The sequence below is a fragment of the Centruroides vittatus genome, unplaced genomic scaffold, assembly GCF_030686945.1.
Source record: "Centruroides vittatus isolate TY-2023 unplaced genomic scaffold, ASM3068694v2 contig_301, whole genome shotgun sequence".
Classification (NCBI taxonomy): Eukaryota; Metazoa; Arthropoda; class Arachnida; order Scorpiones; family Buthidae; genus Centruroides; species Centruroides vittatus.
In genome coordinates, this window is record NW_027121927.1 from 853,447 (window position 1) to 869,781 (window position 16,335).

Consider the following 16,335-nt stretch of genomic DNA (forward strand, 5'->3'; position numbering starts at 1 on the left):
ATTAGCATGATAACTTCTTTATCATCAGAAATTTCTTGTTTACTGTGAGAATTTTCTGCACATTTTTCTACTATATCATTTTTATCTACATTATTTTCATGTCCAGATTCAATAATCAAATTTTTATCATCTAACTGAAGTAGCATCTGCTGTAATTTTTCAATATCTTGTTGTCAATTTGATAAGCAATATTTTCCATTTTCAGATGAAAAACCAAAATATATCTAAAAACATATAACAAAATACTCTAAGTTGTGGTATCTCTCGCATAAAAAGTAAGATAGTGTTGAAAAAAAGTGTAGTTTTACCTAAGTAAAAAGAGCTGATGAAACAATGTTAGCTAATCAATGTTGTCAGTCTCTTGAGATTAACCACTCAAATTTCCCAGATTATATGCATTTCAAAACAATTTTTATGTTGCTTGTCATTGGTGATCCATATACAGGTTGTTCATAATTAAAGTTCACATTTTAAAAAGATATAACTCAGGAACTAATAAATAGAATGACATTATATTTCACACAGAGACATCTGTGTTGATGGAATTTTACATGAAAACAAAAAAATATTAGTTACAAAAACATCTGCTAGGGCATTAAATTGCACTGTGACACCACAGTGAATAACTCAAAATGTTTTAAAACTTACAATACACATGTTATACAACAGCATACTTGATATGCTATCTTCCAAAACTCTGAGTGCTGTTATTGAATGTGTGATTTAGCAATTTCATTATATTGCCAACAATGGAGGCCAGCATATCAATCATGCTCTATTGCTTAACCACACAATGTACCTTGTGTATTGTAAGTTTTGAGACATTTTGAGTTATTTACTGTGGTGTCACAGTCCAATTTAATGCCCTAGCAGATGTTTTTTGTAACTAATATTTTTTCGTTTTCAAATAAAATTCCATCACCACAGATATCTCTGTATGAAATATAATGTTATTCTTCTGATTAGTTCCTGAGTTATATCTTATTGAAATGTGAACATTAATTATGAACATACTGTACAATATTTTAAACCTGAATGGTTTGTTAAAAAATCTTGATTAGGGAAATGTTGCTTCTAACATGTGAACAAATATTAGCAAGTTCAATTTCTATAGTCAGTGAAATCAATATCCTTATGCCTTTGCCAAGTAATTCAGGAAGTCATCCACCATTATACAGATTGACTATTTTAAATGTAATTTAACCATTAAAACTAAATAGCATATTAAAAAATTAAGCAGTTTAGTTTTAAATGTGCAGTAGAACATAACTGCAATTTTCAAAAATTCAGTTTAACAGAATGGATCAAACATTTTTTCTATGTATTATTTGTTATCCATAAATCTAAACTTAAATGATTGATTTTCTTCATTGTTAGGCTATTATATTGTATTTCTTTACTTCTTTACTCAGTTTTGTGCAATAATAGGATTTAATAGTAATTTTTATTAATTTTTTTAATAAGAAGTTTTATATTTGTTTATTTTTTTAAACATAGAACTCCGTGATTTGGTACAATTAAATATTTGCTCAGTTGACAAAAGTAACCTTCCTTTTCTTAGAAAGAATTTTTTTTAAAATAGATAAAATCAATTATTAAACTTGTTTATTACTTTTACAATTTCTGTTATTATATGTTATAAATATGAGAATACTCAATTGTCTTTTTCACAAAATCATTATTATAAAAGAAAATATCCATTGGACTATAATAATAAATGAATGAAATTTCATGTAACTATTACATAATTGTCTAATTAAATCAGTTAACTCTGTTATAGATTTCGAAAACATTTATCTGAAATAAATCATACCCTGGCTCCTATAACAGAGTTAAGTGATTTATTTAGACTGTTACATATAGAATTGCGTGTGTCAGTTAACATTTCATAGCTTAAGTAATGTAAAATTTAAAATAAAAATTCTATAATAGTAATTAATAGTTTAAGAATTTACTTTGAAAGCTAATATTAAATATATTATATAAATATAATTCATTTATAATTTTATGTTAGGTTATAATTAATGGAAAAGAGATAAATGTATTGCCACATTCAGCACCGGGTGTTTTAATTCAGCAGCTGACATCCTTATATCAAAAGGTAAAAATTTAGATGCTTTATTGAAATATTATATTTTAAAATTTCAAAAGTATATGAAAATGAATATTTAATATTGTGTAATTTTAGAGATTAATTAATCAAAAACCTGAAAATTTTATTTTCTTAAAGGTTTATATTAATCAAATTGAGTTTAGTATTTCAATTAATTATTATTATTATTATTAAAATGCTAGAGTGATGGAAAGAAATACAGAAATAGATGGCAACATTTGGTAAAACACATTGTTTTAGATTTTTTATTTTAATACTTATTATTTAAACTAAAGCTTTGTAGAAGTAATCATACAGGAACACTTTTTGATGAGTAATACAGACTTTCTATTGTACAATGGAAGTGTATTTTGGACTATTTGTCCTTCTTCAGTCCTTATTATACAAATTGGGATAACTGAAATTATATTTAAAAATGCTGGAGTAATTAAGTATTTAAAACAAAGGGAGACAAAACCAGTAAAACTGTAAAACATAAAACTTAAAACTTGTTAAAAAAGTAGAAAAACACAAAACCTTAAAAATGAATCAGTAAAACCACTAAAATAGCAGTTTTATTGATTCGTTTACTATTTCAATTTTTATTGATTTATTGAAATATTTTATTAAAATTTCATCAGTTCAATAGCTTTTAAATGTCATCATCAATCAAGAATCTACAAAAAAAAAACCATAACATTAACAACTTCAAATATAACAAATTTGTATTTAATAAGTTTTTAAACAAAAATTATGCTGTTTTTTGAAATTGTTCTTAATATATATTTTTATGTATTTAATTTCAGATGATAATAGATAAATAAGAGGTACATGAAGGTTTTTAGCATTAGTATAATCTTTGATATAATATTTCATAAAACAGTTTAATTATAGTTTATTGCCAATAGATCTAAAATAAACTTACAAATTGATTTAGTAATGCTTCATTAATCTAAATTGAAATTAACATTTACAGGCTGAATTGTCAAATGGTTTAAGTGTTTTGTGGGATGGTTGGAACAGAATTTATGTGATAGCATCTCCAAGTTTATTTGGCTATACATCTGGACTTTGTGGTACATTTACTCATAATCAAGCAGATGACTTTCTCACAACAGCAGGAGATGTAGAAACTTCTGTTAATTTCTTTGCTGAGAAATGGATGATAACAAATGGATGTACAGAACTTTCTAATCATAATGTTTTAATTCCTTCACCTTGTGATTTACATCCTGAATTAAAACTATCTGCTGAAACTATATGCTCCAAAATAAAAACAGAAGTATTTAAAGGTACAAATAAGAATAATTTCCTGATTAATATTGTTAATATAAAAATGTAAGATTTAATTTTCTAAATTAACAATCAAATTATCAAAATACGACAATATTCACATTATTTTAAGGAAGAAAATGATAGCAGTCATATAATATTTGATTCATTAGTAATTAATCATTGCTGAGTTAATTAATACAGGCCTCGGAGTCGCTCACTTTTCTCACTTGTACTCACTTTTCTGAAGTATCCTCACTTTTCTCACTTTTCAGGTCATTTTCTCACTTTTCTCACTTTTTTGGTCATTTTCACGTGCTTAATTAAGATGTGGGGCAAACCAAAAATAATTTTAAAGCCAAACGAATTGCCGAATTATCGGACTATCAGAATAGAATTTTTTAGAAGAAAATACGCGGCCCTGAGCAGACTCAAAATTGCAACTGCCCGCTCAGTGTCGTTAGGTTATAGAAAACAAAAATTTATTTAACGTATTTAAAAAAATCTTTTATGCACTTAAAAAATCCCTCTCATTACAAATTCAGAAGCCAGTGTTGAGTAAAGTTATGTACTCATGCCATATTTTCATTATTCGCCAAAATCTACCTTATCCGAATTGCATTTCCTTCTACAGAGTTTAAAAATAAGTATTCTAAGCATCCCTGCAGTTTTGGCTGTTTTCTAAGAAAATCACTAAAGTCCTTTTGCAGGGGAAAGCACATTACGCAGAGGGATTAATCTCTCAAGCTGACAACACTGCTGCCGCTTTTAAATTCAAAATATATAATTATTAAAATTAACACGAGATAGTAGCGTAACCTCCTACCACTAAAAAAGATTTCGTTTCTGACCATTTAGTTATCCTGGTTATAGCCCAATAATTTGGCAGATTATTTGGTTTTAATTAACAATCGGGTTATGGAGTTGTCGTTTACAAAAATATTTTTTTACTTGATTTATCTTTAAATAATTTCATAAACTTGAGTTTAATAAAATTACTTTAATGATTTCATAGCATATTGTTAACGTTAAATCACATCTACATCTTCCCATAAATGTATGTTTAAATTGACTACAAGTATAATTATTCCATATAGTAAGTGTTATTTTCATAAAATGTGTGATTACTTTGCTTGTGAAATATCCATTTTTTAATCTTCTCTTATGCCGATTATAATTGTGCATTAATTGAGAGACTAAAAAAGTAAACGAAAATGTAAATTCATATTTACATATAAAATTTACCAAATAAATTAAAATATTCGAAGTGTTGTAAAAAGTACAACACGTAATTGCTTGTGAGAAAGATTTTCACAGGCTTCCCAAAGGTTAACAACTTTGCAACGATGTTGGTTTTTATTCATCTGCAGGAAAAAGTTTTTTGTTATTTATGAAATCATTAATAAAATATTATTTTACTTATATTATTTGGAGTATATTTATTTCAGATTTATTATTTTATTTGGAAATCAATATTTACACATCTCGAAGCATTAAAAAATAAACAGTTTCTGATAATGATAAAAATCCGAGAATAGCCAAATTAGTGAAATCAGCATCGAAAATCTCGTTCCCATGAATGAGAGGATCAATTTTATGCCGGGCACTTTCTCCTGATAGAGCATCAGTGTTGGAAAGAATGCTTAATTCACTTTTGATTGTTAAGGAGGGACTAAACATGTATGACCAAAGCCCACACCTTGTACCTATTGCAAAGGACGACTGAAATTAGCTTCCTCGGTGCATAGAAATTATCAAGAACGATTGGAAAATGAAAAGAAGTTAAAAGAATAAGAGAAACGGAAAAAAGAGCACAGAAATGTTTTGAAGAACAACAAAAGAAAGCTGTTCGTAACATGAAGATTATGGAACGGCAACTGAGTTTAAACCAGAAAAATGTAGAAGAAAATGAAATACATGCGACAGTCTAAGTTTTGTTAGAAGCAGCAAACAAAAAAACTGGAGAAGGCTATTAACAGCAAGAACATGAATGAAGTACAAGCAGCACGTGTGATGCTTATTAGTGTTAAGTGTTCAAAAGCAAGAGGAAGCGAAATAGAAGGAAGTTGATAACATGCAGAATAATCTTAATAAAAGAACATCATCTTTCATGACTGATTATTTACAGAAGCCAAAGACATTTCAAGTATTCATGGTTTACTGGAAATACAGAAGCCACTGGTTATCGGGAAACAGAAAAAAAACGCGATATAACCGAGTAATAAAAATTCTGGGCTTTTACTAAACAGATTATACATGCTATGGAATCTCTGTTCTTTCATCAGCAAGTGTTTCTGATATAAAATAAGCTTAGTTTTTCAATCCTGAATTTTATTCGTAGGTTATATCGAATTAATTGACGTTTACGTAAACATCGAAACCATGAACGCCCATTTAGCATTGTTTCTTTAACAATGACATTGAAAGACAAATACTGTCGATATAAAAACAAAACATCAATTGCGATTTTATTATACAGTACTATATAAATCGCTTATTAGAAATTCGTATAGTTTATATTTTTCAATAAAAATTATAAATGCTGTAATTGAAAATTTAAAAAAAATGAATATTGAATATATAATAGAACATCAAAACTTATAAAATTACAGAGTAAAAATTCTCTAAAAAGCAAAATGATGAAGTTACTACTGTATAAAAATTTTAGAAGTTTTCGTTCAGAATTAGAGATCTTTTCCTTACACGTTATGCGGTGAATTCGAAATTTCACACCTTTATGTGAATTGACGCAATACCGTTAATTCACATAAATGTATGAAATTTCGAATTCACAGAAACTTGTAAATGAGGAGACTGTACTTAAAACTAATAAATAAACAACTTTTATATCAAAAGGAAACAAATGACAATCGATCTATCCACCTGTTCTGCATATTTAGCTCTTTCTCTTATTTCGTTGCAAATAGAAATTCAGTGGTAATTGGTAATTTAAAATTAATTGACTCAAATGCTTTTAAAATTTAGGGGACCAAAAAAACGCGATATAACGAGTGGCTACTATATTACAGTATATACAGAAATTTTTAAAATGTGTTTAACCATAACAGAATAAAAAGAAATAACAATTTTTACTGCTGTTTTGCTGAGTTTTCCTTCTGTGTTTTCACTTTGTTTTGTCACTATTGCACTCACTTTTTATTCACTTTTTCTGTATTTCAACTCACTTTTCTCACTTTTTCAAAGGGGAAATAGCACTCCTAGGCCTGTTAATATTATTTTATGCATATAATATCTAAAATTTTCAATCATGGTAATTTTAAATAGCATTGTACAACAACTAGACAAAAAATTAGAATATTCACGTAACTGAAAGTTTAGTGTACATTTTTTCATGAACAACACAGTGTATGAAACTTTTCTCGACACTACATAAACAGTGCTTATGCATATTTATTATATCCATTAATCAGACAAATTAATTCAAATGTTTTTCTGTTAGAAATGAAAATGAAATGACAAAAAAATAAAATAACAGTTTGACCATGATAAAAAATTAGAATATTAGCTAAATGTGGATTAAATATAGGAAATACAACTAAATAAACTTAATATTTTGTGGCGTCGCCATTTTCCATAATAAGTGCTCACAATCTGTCGGGCATGGTGCGGATTAATGCTTCACATTCATTTCTGGTGATACAGTTCCAAATGTGTTGAATGCACATCACTAGTTCCTCTTTAGAAGTTGAAAACTGTTCATTAAGTCATCATTTCATAACTCTCCACAAATTTTTAATGGAGTTTAAGTCAGGAATTGCTTGGCCAAGGCAGGATTGCAATTTATTGTTCTTGTAAGCAATATATCGTTGATTTCTCAGTATGAGAGGATGCCCTATCTTGTTGAAATAGGAATGTTTCCTCAACTAAATCCTCTGCCAATGGTGTCATATGTCTCTAAGATGTCTTTATGTCTGTGCATTGATATGTTCCCAAAGAATGCACAGTTGTCCTATGCCATTAGCACTCATGCTTTCCTAGATCATGACGGACGATGCAAACTTCACAGATCTCTTCATAAAGTCCTTTTCAAAGGCCTCTTTAGTTGTTCTCCATACACATGGGCCTTGGTCACCACAGGAGAAACAAAAAGGAGTTCATCACTGAAGAGAACATTATTGCAGTCATCTTGTCCCCACATGAGCCTCTCTCTGCATCATCTGACATGCGCTTGTTACTTTTTTGTTAGAGATGGCTTGGTCTTGGGAACACGGCAGTTGAAGTGCAAGTCGTGCAACCTTTCAGCTAGTAATGTTCATTCCAGTTGCTCTCCATTGTGCATGCAAGTATTTAACACTTTTAAAGTGATTTTGCATGACAATCCTTCTCAAGTTTCTCTCATCCCTGGCAGTTGTTGCTCATTTACATCTACATTTCTGGCATTTGTTAGTTAAAACTTGAACATGGTTTTGTTGTTTCAGTACTCTAGAGACTGTTGGCTGTGAGCACTTTATATAATTCACAATTTCTTTTTGTGTTCTTCTTGCTTTGTGCAAGGCTATGCTAGTATCTTTTGTTCTATCACTGATGTCACACTTACGTTCCATGTTGTACTGTTATACTGCTCTGCCCAGAAATATGCAAATTTGCATTATAATTTAGTTTTTTATGGCTGTTTGTCTGGCAGGTTTTGCAAATATTCTAATTTTTTGTCATGGTCAAACTGTTATTCTAGTTTTTTGTCATTTCATTTTTCATTTGTAACAAAAAAAATTTGAGTTAATTTGTCTGATTAATGGGTATAATAAATATACATAAACATTTAATTATTATGCCTTTGTGTCCTTTCTATTGTAATTTAAAATTTATCCTGTATACTAGTACTTTTTATATATTAACAGGACTTATTATACTGGAAACTATGGATGCAGATATTTAGTCTTACAGATCAGAAATAATTTTTTTTTTTCAGGTGAACTAAATAAAAAACATTATTTCTGATCTGTAAGACTAAATATCTGCATCCATATTTTCCAGTATAATAAGTCCTGTTAATATATAAAAAGTACTAGTATACAAAATAACTTTTAAAATACATAAACATTGTTTCTGTGGTGTTTAAAATAATTTTCATAGTCTGTGTTGTTCATGAAAAAACTGTACACTAAATTTTCAGCTAAGTGAATATTCTAATTTTTTGTCTAGGAGTTGTACCTATTTAATTCCCATTGAAAGTCTGAATATATCATATGCTAAGATATAATAATATTTCTATATCAGTTTTGAGAACAGTGTGTATTTACTTAATATTGATGGGAAAACTAGTTTTACTTATGTATTTACTTATGCTCTAAGACAGGAGTGTCCAACCTTTTTGTTTCTCTGGGCCACATTGGAAGAAGTCATGGAATTTTGGGCCACAAGTATATATAATATTCTTGTGGCCCAATCCTTAAATATACAAGAATATTTAAGGATTAATATGTCTAGATTATAGCAAGTAGAGTAATAAGTATTAAAACTTTAACTTTAAAAAAGGATATTTTAAAAAATTATTTCTACAGACATTTTCAATTTTTACTTAGAAATAGATAAATTCACTTATTATAAAGAAGACAAACAAAAATTTATTTGAAAAACACGAATATTTGTTTTATTTGGGTCTCTAATTAAAAAACGATGAAACACCATTTTAAAGTGCATTTTTATTCAACTAATATATTTATAAATAATAACAATAGCCCAAAAAGTAGCCATTGTGCCAAATGATGTTTTCTATGCCAAACTAAAAAAAGGGTAGCCAAATGTGGTGCAAAGTAGCCAAATCTTGCAATGCTGGAAGGAATACTAAATAAAGCTGGAGTTGGGACTCAAAGGATTATAGACCCAAATGCAGGGAAAGGAGAGAAAGGACAAAAGATAAAGAAGTGAGGAAGGTTGGAAAATTAAGGGTCAATATTTGCATAAAAGAAGGTCTATTTAATCTTTCTCAATACTTTTTATGTTTTGGCCTTTCTCTCCTTTTCCTGCACTTGGGTCTATAATCCTTTGAGTCCCAACTCCAGCTTTATTCAGTATTTCTTCCTCATTCACACATTTCCAAATATTTGAAAATATTTCCCTTCCACTCAGAAATAAAATATGTATAAAGGTTTACAGCTTTGTGAAACTTCTTTTTTGAGTTTATGCCATTGAAATAAATAAATAAATAAAAAATAAAAAAATTTGTTGGTTTTGTTTACACGTTTATTGGGCTGCATTGCAACTTGCCTTGATCCTCGTGGCCTGCGGGCCTCGGTTGGATACCCCTGCTCTAAGAATTAAAAATTCGATTTTTCAAATTAATGAATCACCAAATTGTTAAAATGTAACAGTATTTATTTACATCACCTTTCCTATTTCATAATATCAAATAATTTATTCTTTGTAATAAAAATTGAAAGTATAACTGTCTTTTGGTTATAATGCACTTGGTTTAATTATAAACATAAAAAATAAAACTATTTGCCAGTATTTGTGTGTGCTTTTCCTATTTGTTGTTTGTCTATAGAAGATGAATTTGTTTTTTCCATTGAAAGAAATATAAAAATAATTTTATTTTTTATGTTTTAAATTAATTTAAATATATTAACACCAAAAAGACAGTTATAGTTATTACTTTCAATTATTATTTTTAAAATTTGTTTGCTTTGCCAAGTACTTAAATACTATATTCATTCTAATAAATAGTGCAGCTGCAAAATTAAAACATTTTAAATAGTGTGCTGTTTTTAGAATAAATATGGTAAGTAATTTTATTATTTCAAAATTTTATAAAAACATTTAAAATTTGGATAAATTATCATTTTATTTTTAAGAGCAAAAGATAATGAAGACAAATACTTAAAATGTCCTTAAAAATAAAATATTGAAATTACAATATAAGTTTCTAAATGTGAAAATTCGAAATTTTAATAATTATATATTTTATGAATAATTCCTAATAAATAATAACTACATAGTACTTATATAAACAACAACAGAAACCCAATACTAAGCAACATAGTACTCTATAGAACATTTAAGTTTTTTATTTTCCTACTATTTTAGCTTGTCATGCTAAAGTTGATCCATCTCCTTATTATGAAGCCTGTATGTATGATGTCTGTGCCTGCAAATCAGAATTATCATCATGCTTTTGTTCTTCACTAGCTGATTATGCTTATGTTTGTGCAATACACAATGCAACAATTGACTGGCGTCCTCATATTCCTTCTTGTGGTATGTATTTATAACAAGGTCTTGATAATGATTGGTAGTTACTAATAATTATCTATATTAAAAATAATTCAGTACATGTATAGATTAATATATTTATTCATTATTTTATAATTACAAATTAATAATAATTGGTTTTTATAGTAATAGTAAAATACATTTTTTACAGTAAAAATTATATGTTCAATTATGATATTGTTATCAATTACAATGACGAGAAGTTAGCATAATTGGAATTGGTGAACATTATAATAGTATAGATACTATTCACAGGTAAAAGGAAAAATTAATGAAAAATTTGAGTACAAAATCCATCCAAATTAGAGAATGCAAGGATTGAATTGCAAAATAAGAGTTCTGTGTTTTTTATACAAAACATAGAATTTTTGAAGATTAATGGAATTTATATATTATGAAGATTAATACAGTAGCCTCTCATATATTGTGATTTTTTTTTGTTTACCAAATATGAAAGTACTTTAGCTGATAATTTAAAAAAAATCAGTTGTCATTGAATTCCTATTGACAAAAAACTATAACCTTGTTTGAAATCATTGGCATTGAAACTACTATTGTATGTAATACAATCCATAAAAGAACAAGTCAGCATGGGGCTCAAAAAATAGAAAAACTGTGGATAAGTATATCTGCTCATTTGCTTTAGTTATATTGCACTATCTGTTATACACGGCATTTCGTAATGTTATTGGAGTTACAAAAAATCACTACAAGAAAAGGACTGAACTCATTTCAACAAAACCAATACTGGATGGGGCAGGAATTCAAATAGTTTTTTCAACACTTACAAATGCTTACTACATGTATGGTACATTTTTTTTGTTGAAGAAACAGTAATGGGATCAACATATCTGATATGTTAGTTGTGACTTATGCTCAATTACTTGATGCGTTTTCAACAAGACAGTTATCCCAACTGCTTTGATAATGAAGGTATCTACCTTGATACAGAGTTGCCAAGATATTGAGTAGGACCATCTGAAAATAACCAACACCTGATACTGTGCCCCCAAGATAAGTAGACCTTGCACCATATGATTTTTTTTTTATGGAGTTGCATAAAAGATAGTGTTCATCTCACTATTGCTGTGGAATATTGCAGAGCTTAAAAGAGCTTATTGTTGCAACACTGTCCAGTATTGATGGGCCAATATTGCAAAAGAAGTGGGAAGCACTGGATTATCGTATTACTTACTTACTTACTTACTTACTGGATTATCTTATTAATGTTTGCTGTGTCACCCATGATGCACATATTGAACATTTGTAAGTGTTGTAAAAAACTGTTTGAGTTTTCTGCCCTGTTCAGTGAAGTTTTGTTGAAATGAGTTCAGTACTTTCAGTACTTCTATTGCAGTGACTTTTTGTAACTCCAAAAAACATTATGAAATGCCCTGTATTGTTCATTTGATTTCTTTTCCAATATGTGTATTATAATGAGGAACTACTGTTTGTTGAATTAAATAACAGTTTATATGGGCTTTAATAAAATTAAAAAATACATATTTAAATAAAGATAAATACAGTAGAGCGTCATTTATCTGAATCAATTGGGGATAACTTATTTTTTGGATAACCGATTATGTACGAAAAAATATATTAACTTATCCCATGTTGAAATTTTTCTCCATTGCATGTCGCTTCGTGTTGAATTTTTGTCGATTTTAAGCTAATGAAAATTTTTATAATAATAATCGTGGCTATTGTATCGTTAAAAATTATTTCTTTATTTTGTACAAAGAAAATAAATATATTGAAAAATATAAAAATTATATTTTGGAAGTTAATCTAGTATAAAAAAATGTTCGACTCAGCACGACACAGTCCGACTGAAAAGCTTTCGGTTAACTGATGTTTTGGTTGATTGGCTTTCGGATAAACGACATTCTATTGTACTTTAATGAATAAAAGAAAAGTTCTTGCTATGAAATAATTTAAAAATAAATAGTTCTGCAAATATATATATATAGAAAATATAAATCAAAAAATAGTTAAATGAAATGCACTTTAAACATTATCCAAATAATAAATATGAGAAAGCAATAGACATATCCAGCAGTAAAAAATACTCCACATCTATTCTATTAAATTGTACAAAATAATTAGGAAAATATTTCAGAAAATAAGCTATTCTTAATTCAGAAAATTCTTAGTTTAATTGATGACTTCACTTTGTTCCAATATTTGACAACTTTGAATTTTTTTAGAACAAATGTCTGACAAATGTAAGTTTTAAAATAAGAAGTGTTAGACTTCTTATTTTAAAACTAAACTGTAAAAACATACAGTACATACATACAGTTTTAGATAAGTCATAACTTTTGTTCCTCAACTTTTTTGGAGATTTATTTGTCTTCATTGTATTAGATGAAACTTTCTAAAAACAGTTACAAAGTTTAAATGACTGAACACAAAAGTTTGAAGTCTTTGGCACATCCATTCACAACCATTGGAAAACAACAGTAATGGAGTTGACCTTTCTTTAGAGGCTCTTCTCCACCTACACATATATAAATTGTCTAAAAATTCTTTCAGTGTATATTTTTAAAAATTTCTTTGTAAAAATAAAAATATTAAACAAAAAACTTACACACAAACTGGAACTGTATACTAGACAAAACACTATGTTAGTGTTTTGTTTAAAAATATTATAATAAGCAATTCAGGATGAAATGTATTTATAATGAATACTAAATGCAAAAAAAGTGTTTTTCTAAAAGCATTCTATTTGAACAATTAACTGTATGTGTTGCTTTGGCAATAATTTAAACAAAGGAACTGTACAAATTTTTTTGAGTGTATGTACAAATTTTTATTGTATATTAAATTATATTAGCTTTCTGACAGTGTATAGCTTTATTGTTATTATTATGTATTAGGATGAGACTTGCATTTTTTAGTTTATATAATGTGTTATTTATGGTTAAGATCCACAGATCTATAATGTTCAGATCAGAAGTTCTAATTTTTAAGCTGGGTATCCAAGTGAATGATTTCATTGCACCAAGTCAGCATATAATCACATGACTTCCATGCAAATTGTACTGCTGATATCTATTACTACATTTGTATGCTATCTGGTGGAAAGAAAGGAGAATAAATCAAAGATGATGATGCTGCAGATACCTTAGTGATTTACCTGCTCTTTGTGGAAATAAGAAAAAGAAAACAAAGTATTGATTTATTATTATTTTTATTATTTTACATCTTTATACTTTTAAAGCCTTTTATCAAAAATTCCAGGAAAATTGTGAACTACTACTATTAATTTTTCAGTTGCTGCATTTATCCACTAAGCAATTTTGTAGAAAATGACATTGAACCATCTGATGACATTTACTCATTGCTAATTGGCTTTGTCTGATTCACATGATGGAAAAGTATATTCAGTTCAAGCTGAATTGTCATGTGATTTGGATGCTTGTTTATTTAGGTTACCAATGCACAGTGCCGAATGCTTTTAAACCACATGGTGAAGTTGCTCATGTGAATATCCAGCTTTATTCACAAACTTTTTTTATTTATGTACATAAATTAAGACTGCTGATTTAAAAAGACAATTTTTATCTAGTTAATTTCTACTAAAGCAATTAGAAAATAAGACTATCTTGTCCTTTTTGAAATTTTTCTATTCCTAGTGGTTGAAAAATTTTAATACAAAATAGATATTTTTTATATAAAAAATGATTATTAAACTTTTTATTTGTATCTCATAAACTAGATTGTAATTTGGACATTTTTTAGTTACATGTGATATGTTGCATTAATGTCTGATAGAAAATGAAATGACAAATTTTTATGATGATAAGAGATTGTTACAAAATAATTTTTTCTTATAATCAAGTTGAAGAAATAATAACATGTCTAAATAAACAAGGCTACTAAGAAGATAAAAAACATCTGTCCACAAGTGTTTGTTGCAACTTTTCCAAAGGGATAAAGGGTATACTTCATACTGTCATAATTGTTATTTAAATCAAGCTAATCAAGCTTAATAAAATTGATGAACACACTTGATCCCAAATTAGTACAATTAATAAATACACACTGTCTTTTGGCGTTAATTTAGTTTAGTTTTCTGATACTTCTTAGAGAATTAATTATAAAATTTCAACTTCTAAACTTCCTCACCCTTGGTTAGAAAACCTGATGCAGTGAAGACAAATGAGTTGTTTGTTCTCCCAGCAGGCATCTGTGCATCCGTGCATCTATCTTCATTAGTTGCATTTATGTATAATTTATGACATGTGCTGGTATTGTATTAGACAATGGACTTGAATCATTAATGTGGTTTATTTTTAATTTATTTATTATAATTCTATGTAAAATAATTTTATATAAAATACAATTAAATATAAAATTTTAATACAAAGTAATAGAATTAAATAAATGAATTAAAATGTAATATTTGTAAATCTTTAATTAATGTATTTAAATTTCTATTTAATTTAATTATTTGCTTAAATTAAATTTTTATTTAACTTTTATAATTTTATTTTACTTTAAGTATAAAAATTATGCATACATTACAAAATTTTTGAAATGATACTTTTTATTTGTAAAAAAATTAGATGCAACATTTCTAGTATTATATATTGAATTGAAACTATTTTTTTTTTCTTTTTTTTTGTGAAACTAAAGTTTTTGAGGAAAAATAAAAACTTATATTAAAACAGCTTTTTAGAAAATATTTTATGTATGCTATAGGTATTTATTGTTCTGGAAATCAGCAATATCAGTCATGTAGTGATTCGTGTGCATATAGTTGTCATCAAATTTCTACTCAATCAAATTGTAAAAAAGAATGTTTAGAGGGTTGTTCTTGCCCACCTGGAAAATCTCTTGACTCTAATGGAGCTTGCATTCCAGTTTCAAGTTGTCCTTGTATTTACCATAATAAAGAATATCCACCAGAATTTAGTCAGCTACGTGGGATAGAGTTATGGTAGTTATCAAATTATTTAATTTTTTTTCTTATAGATTAATTCTTTAATATCAATAAAATAGATAAAATAGTTATATTATTAAAAATATTTGTAAAATGTAATATTTCTAGCTTTATTAATGAATTTAATTTTTCTATAGAAATTACATTAAAAAAATAAATTAAAAATATTAATAGTAATGTGAAAATTCATGTAAGACATACATTTATTAGTAACATTCATAATACCAACAGGTTTTTTACTCAACCATTATATTATCAAAAATTATAATTGTTTTGCTAATATTAAAATATGATGAAGAATAAATAAAATTATTCAAAACAGATATTTATATTATTAAAAATATTATTATAAATATTTGAACAAATAAAGATAACTGCTTTAATTAAAGATTTTATTGTATAATTATTAAATATATGTTTAGCAAATTTTTCACATATTTTTCACATATATTCACATATAAACAACTGAAACATATTACATCCAAGCATGGATATAGCCTTTCATTTATCAACAATATAACTTCATCACATATACAAGAGGATGGCCAAGGATTTAAACATACACATAGCGTACAAAAGGAAACCCACCATGTTCTGCCTTTTATCTAATGCAAAGGATGAAACTGAGGATGCTAGAGCACCTGGAGTTTACTGCATCCCACTACAGGATGACAGATTCAACAGGACACTAACCTACATTGGTTCCACACACAGATCATTACAAGCCCAGTTACGAGATCACAGGTATGACGTGGCAAAAGGAAACATCAATACAGCCCTGGCCTGGTAT

At 27.5% G+C, this 16,335-nt stretch overlaps 1 protein-coding gene across 1 annotated transcript in view; it reads left to right on the forward strand.

Annotated features, from left to right (window-relative positions):
• LOC136972710 (uncharacterized) overlaps positions 1-16,335 on the forward strand; it is a 300,363-nt gene that overhangs the window by 105,746 nt on the left and 178,282 nt on the right. The window contains exons 83-86 of the mRNA XM_067267318.1: positions 2,015-2,101; positions 3,069-3,384; positions 10,412-10,582; positions 15,305-15,542. Of these exons, the coding sequence (XP_067123419.1) occupies positions 2,015-2,101; positions 3,069-3,384; positions 10,412-10,582; positions 15,305-15,542 (812 nt within the window). The remainder of the gene's footprint in view (positions 1-2,014; positions 2,102-3,068; positions 3,385-10,411; positions 10,583-15,304; positions 15,543-16,335) is intronic.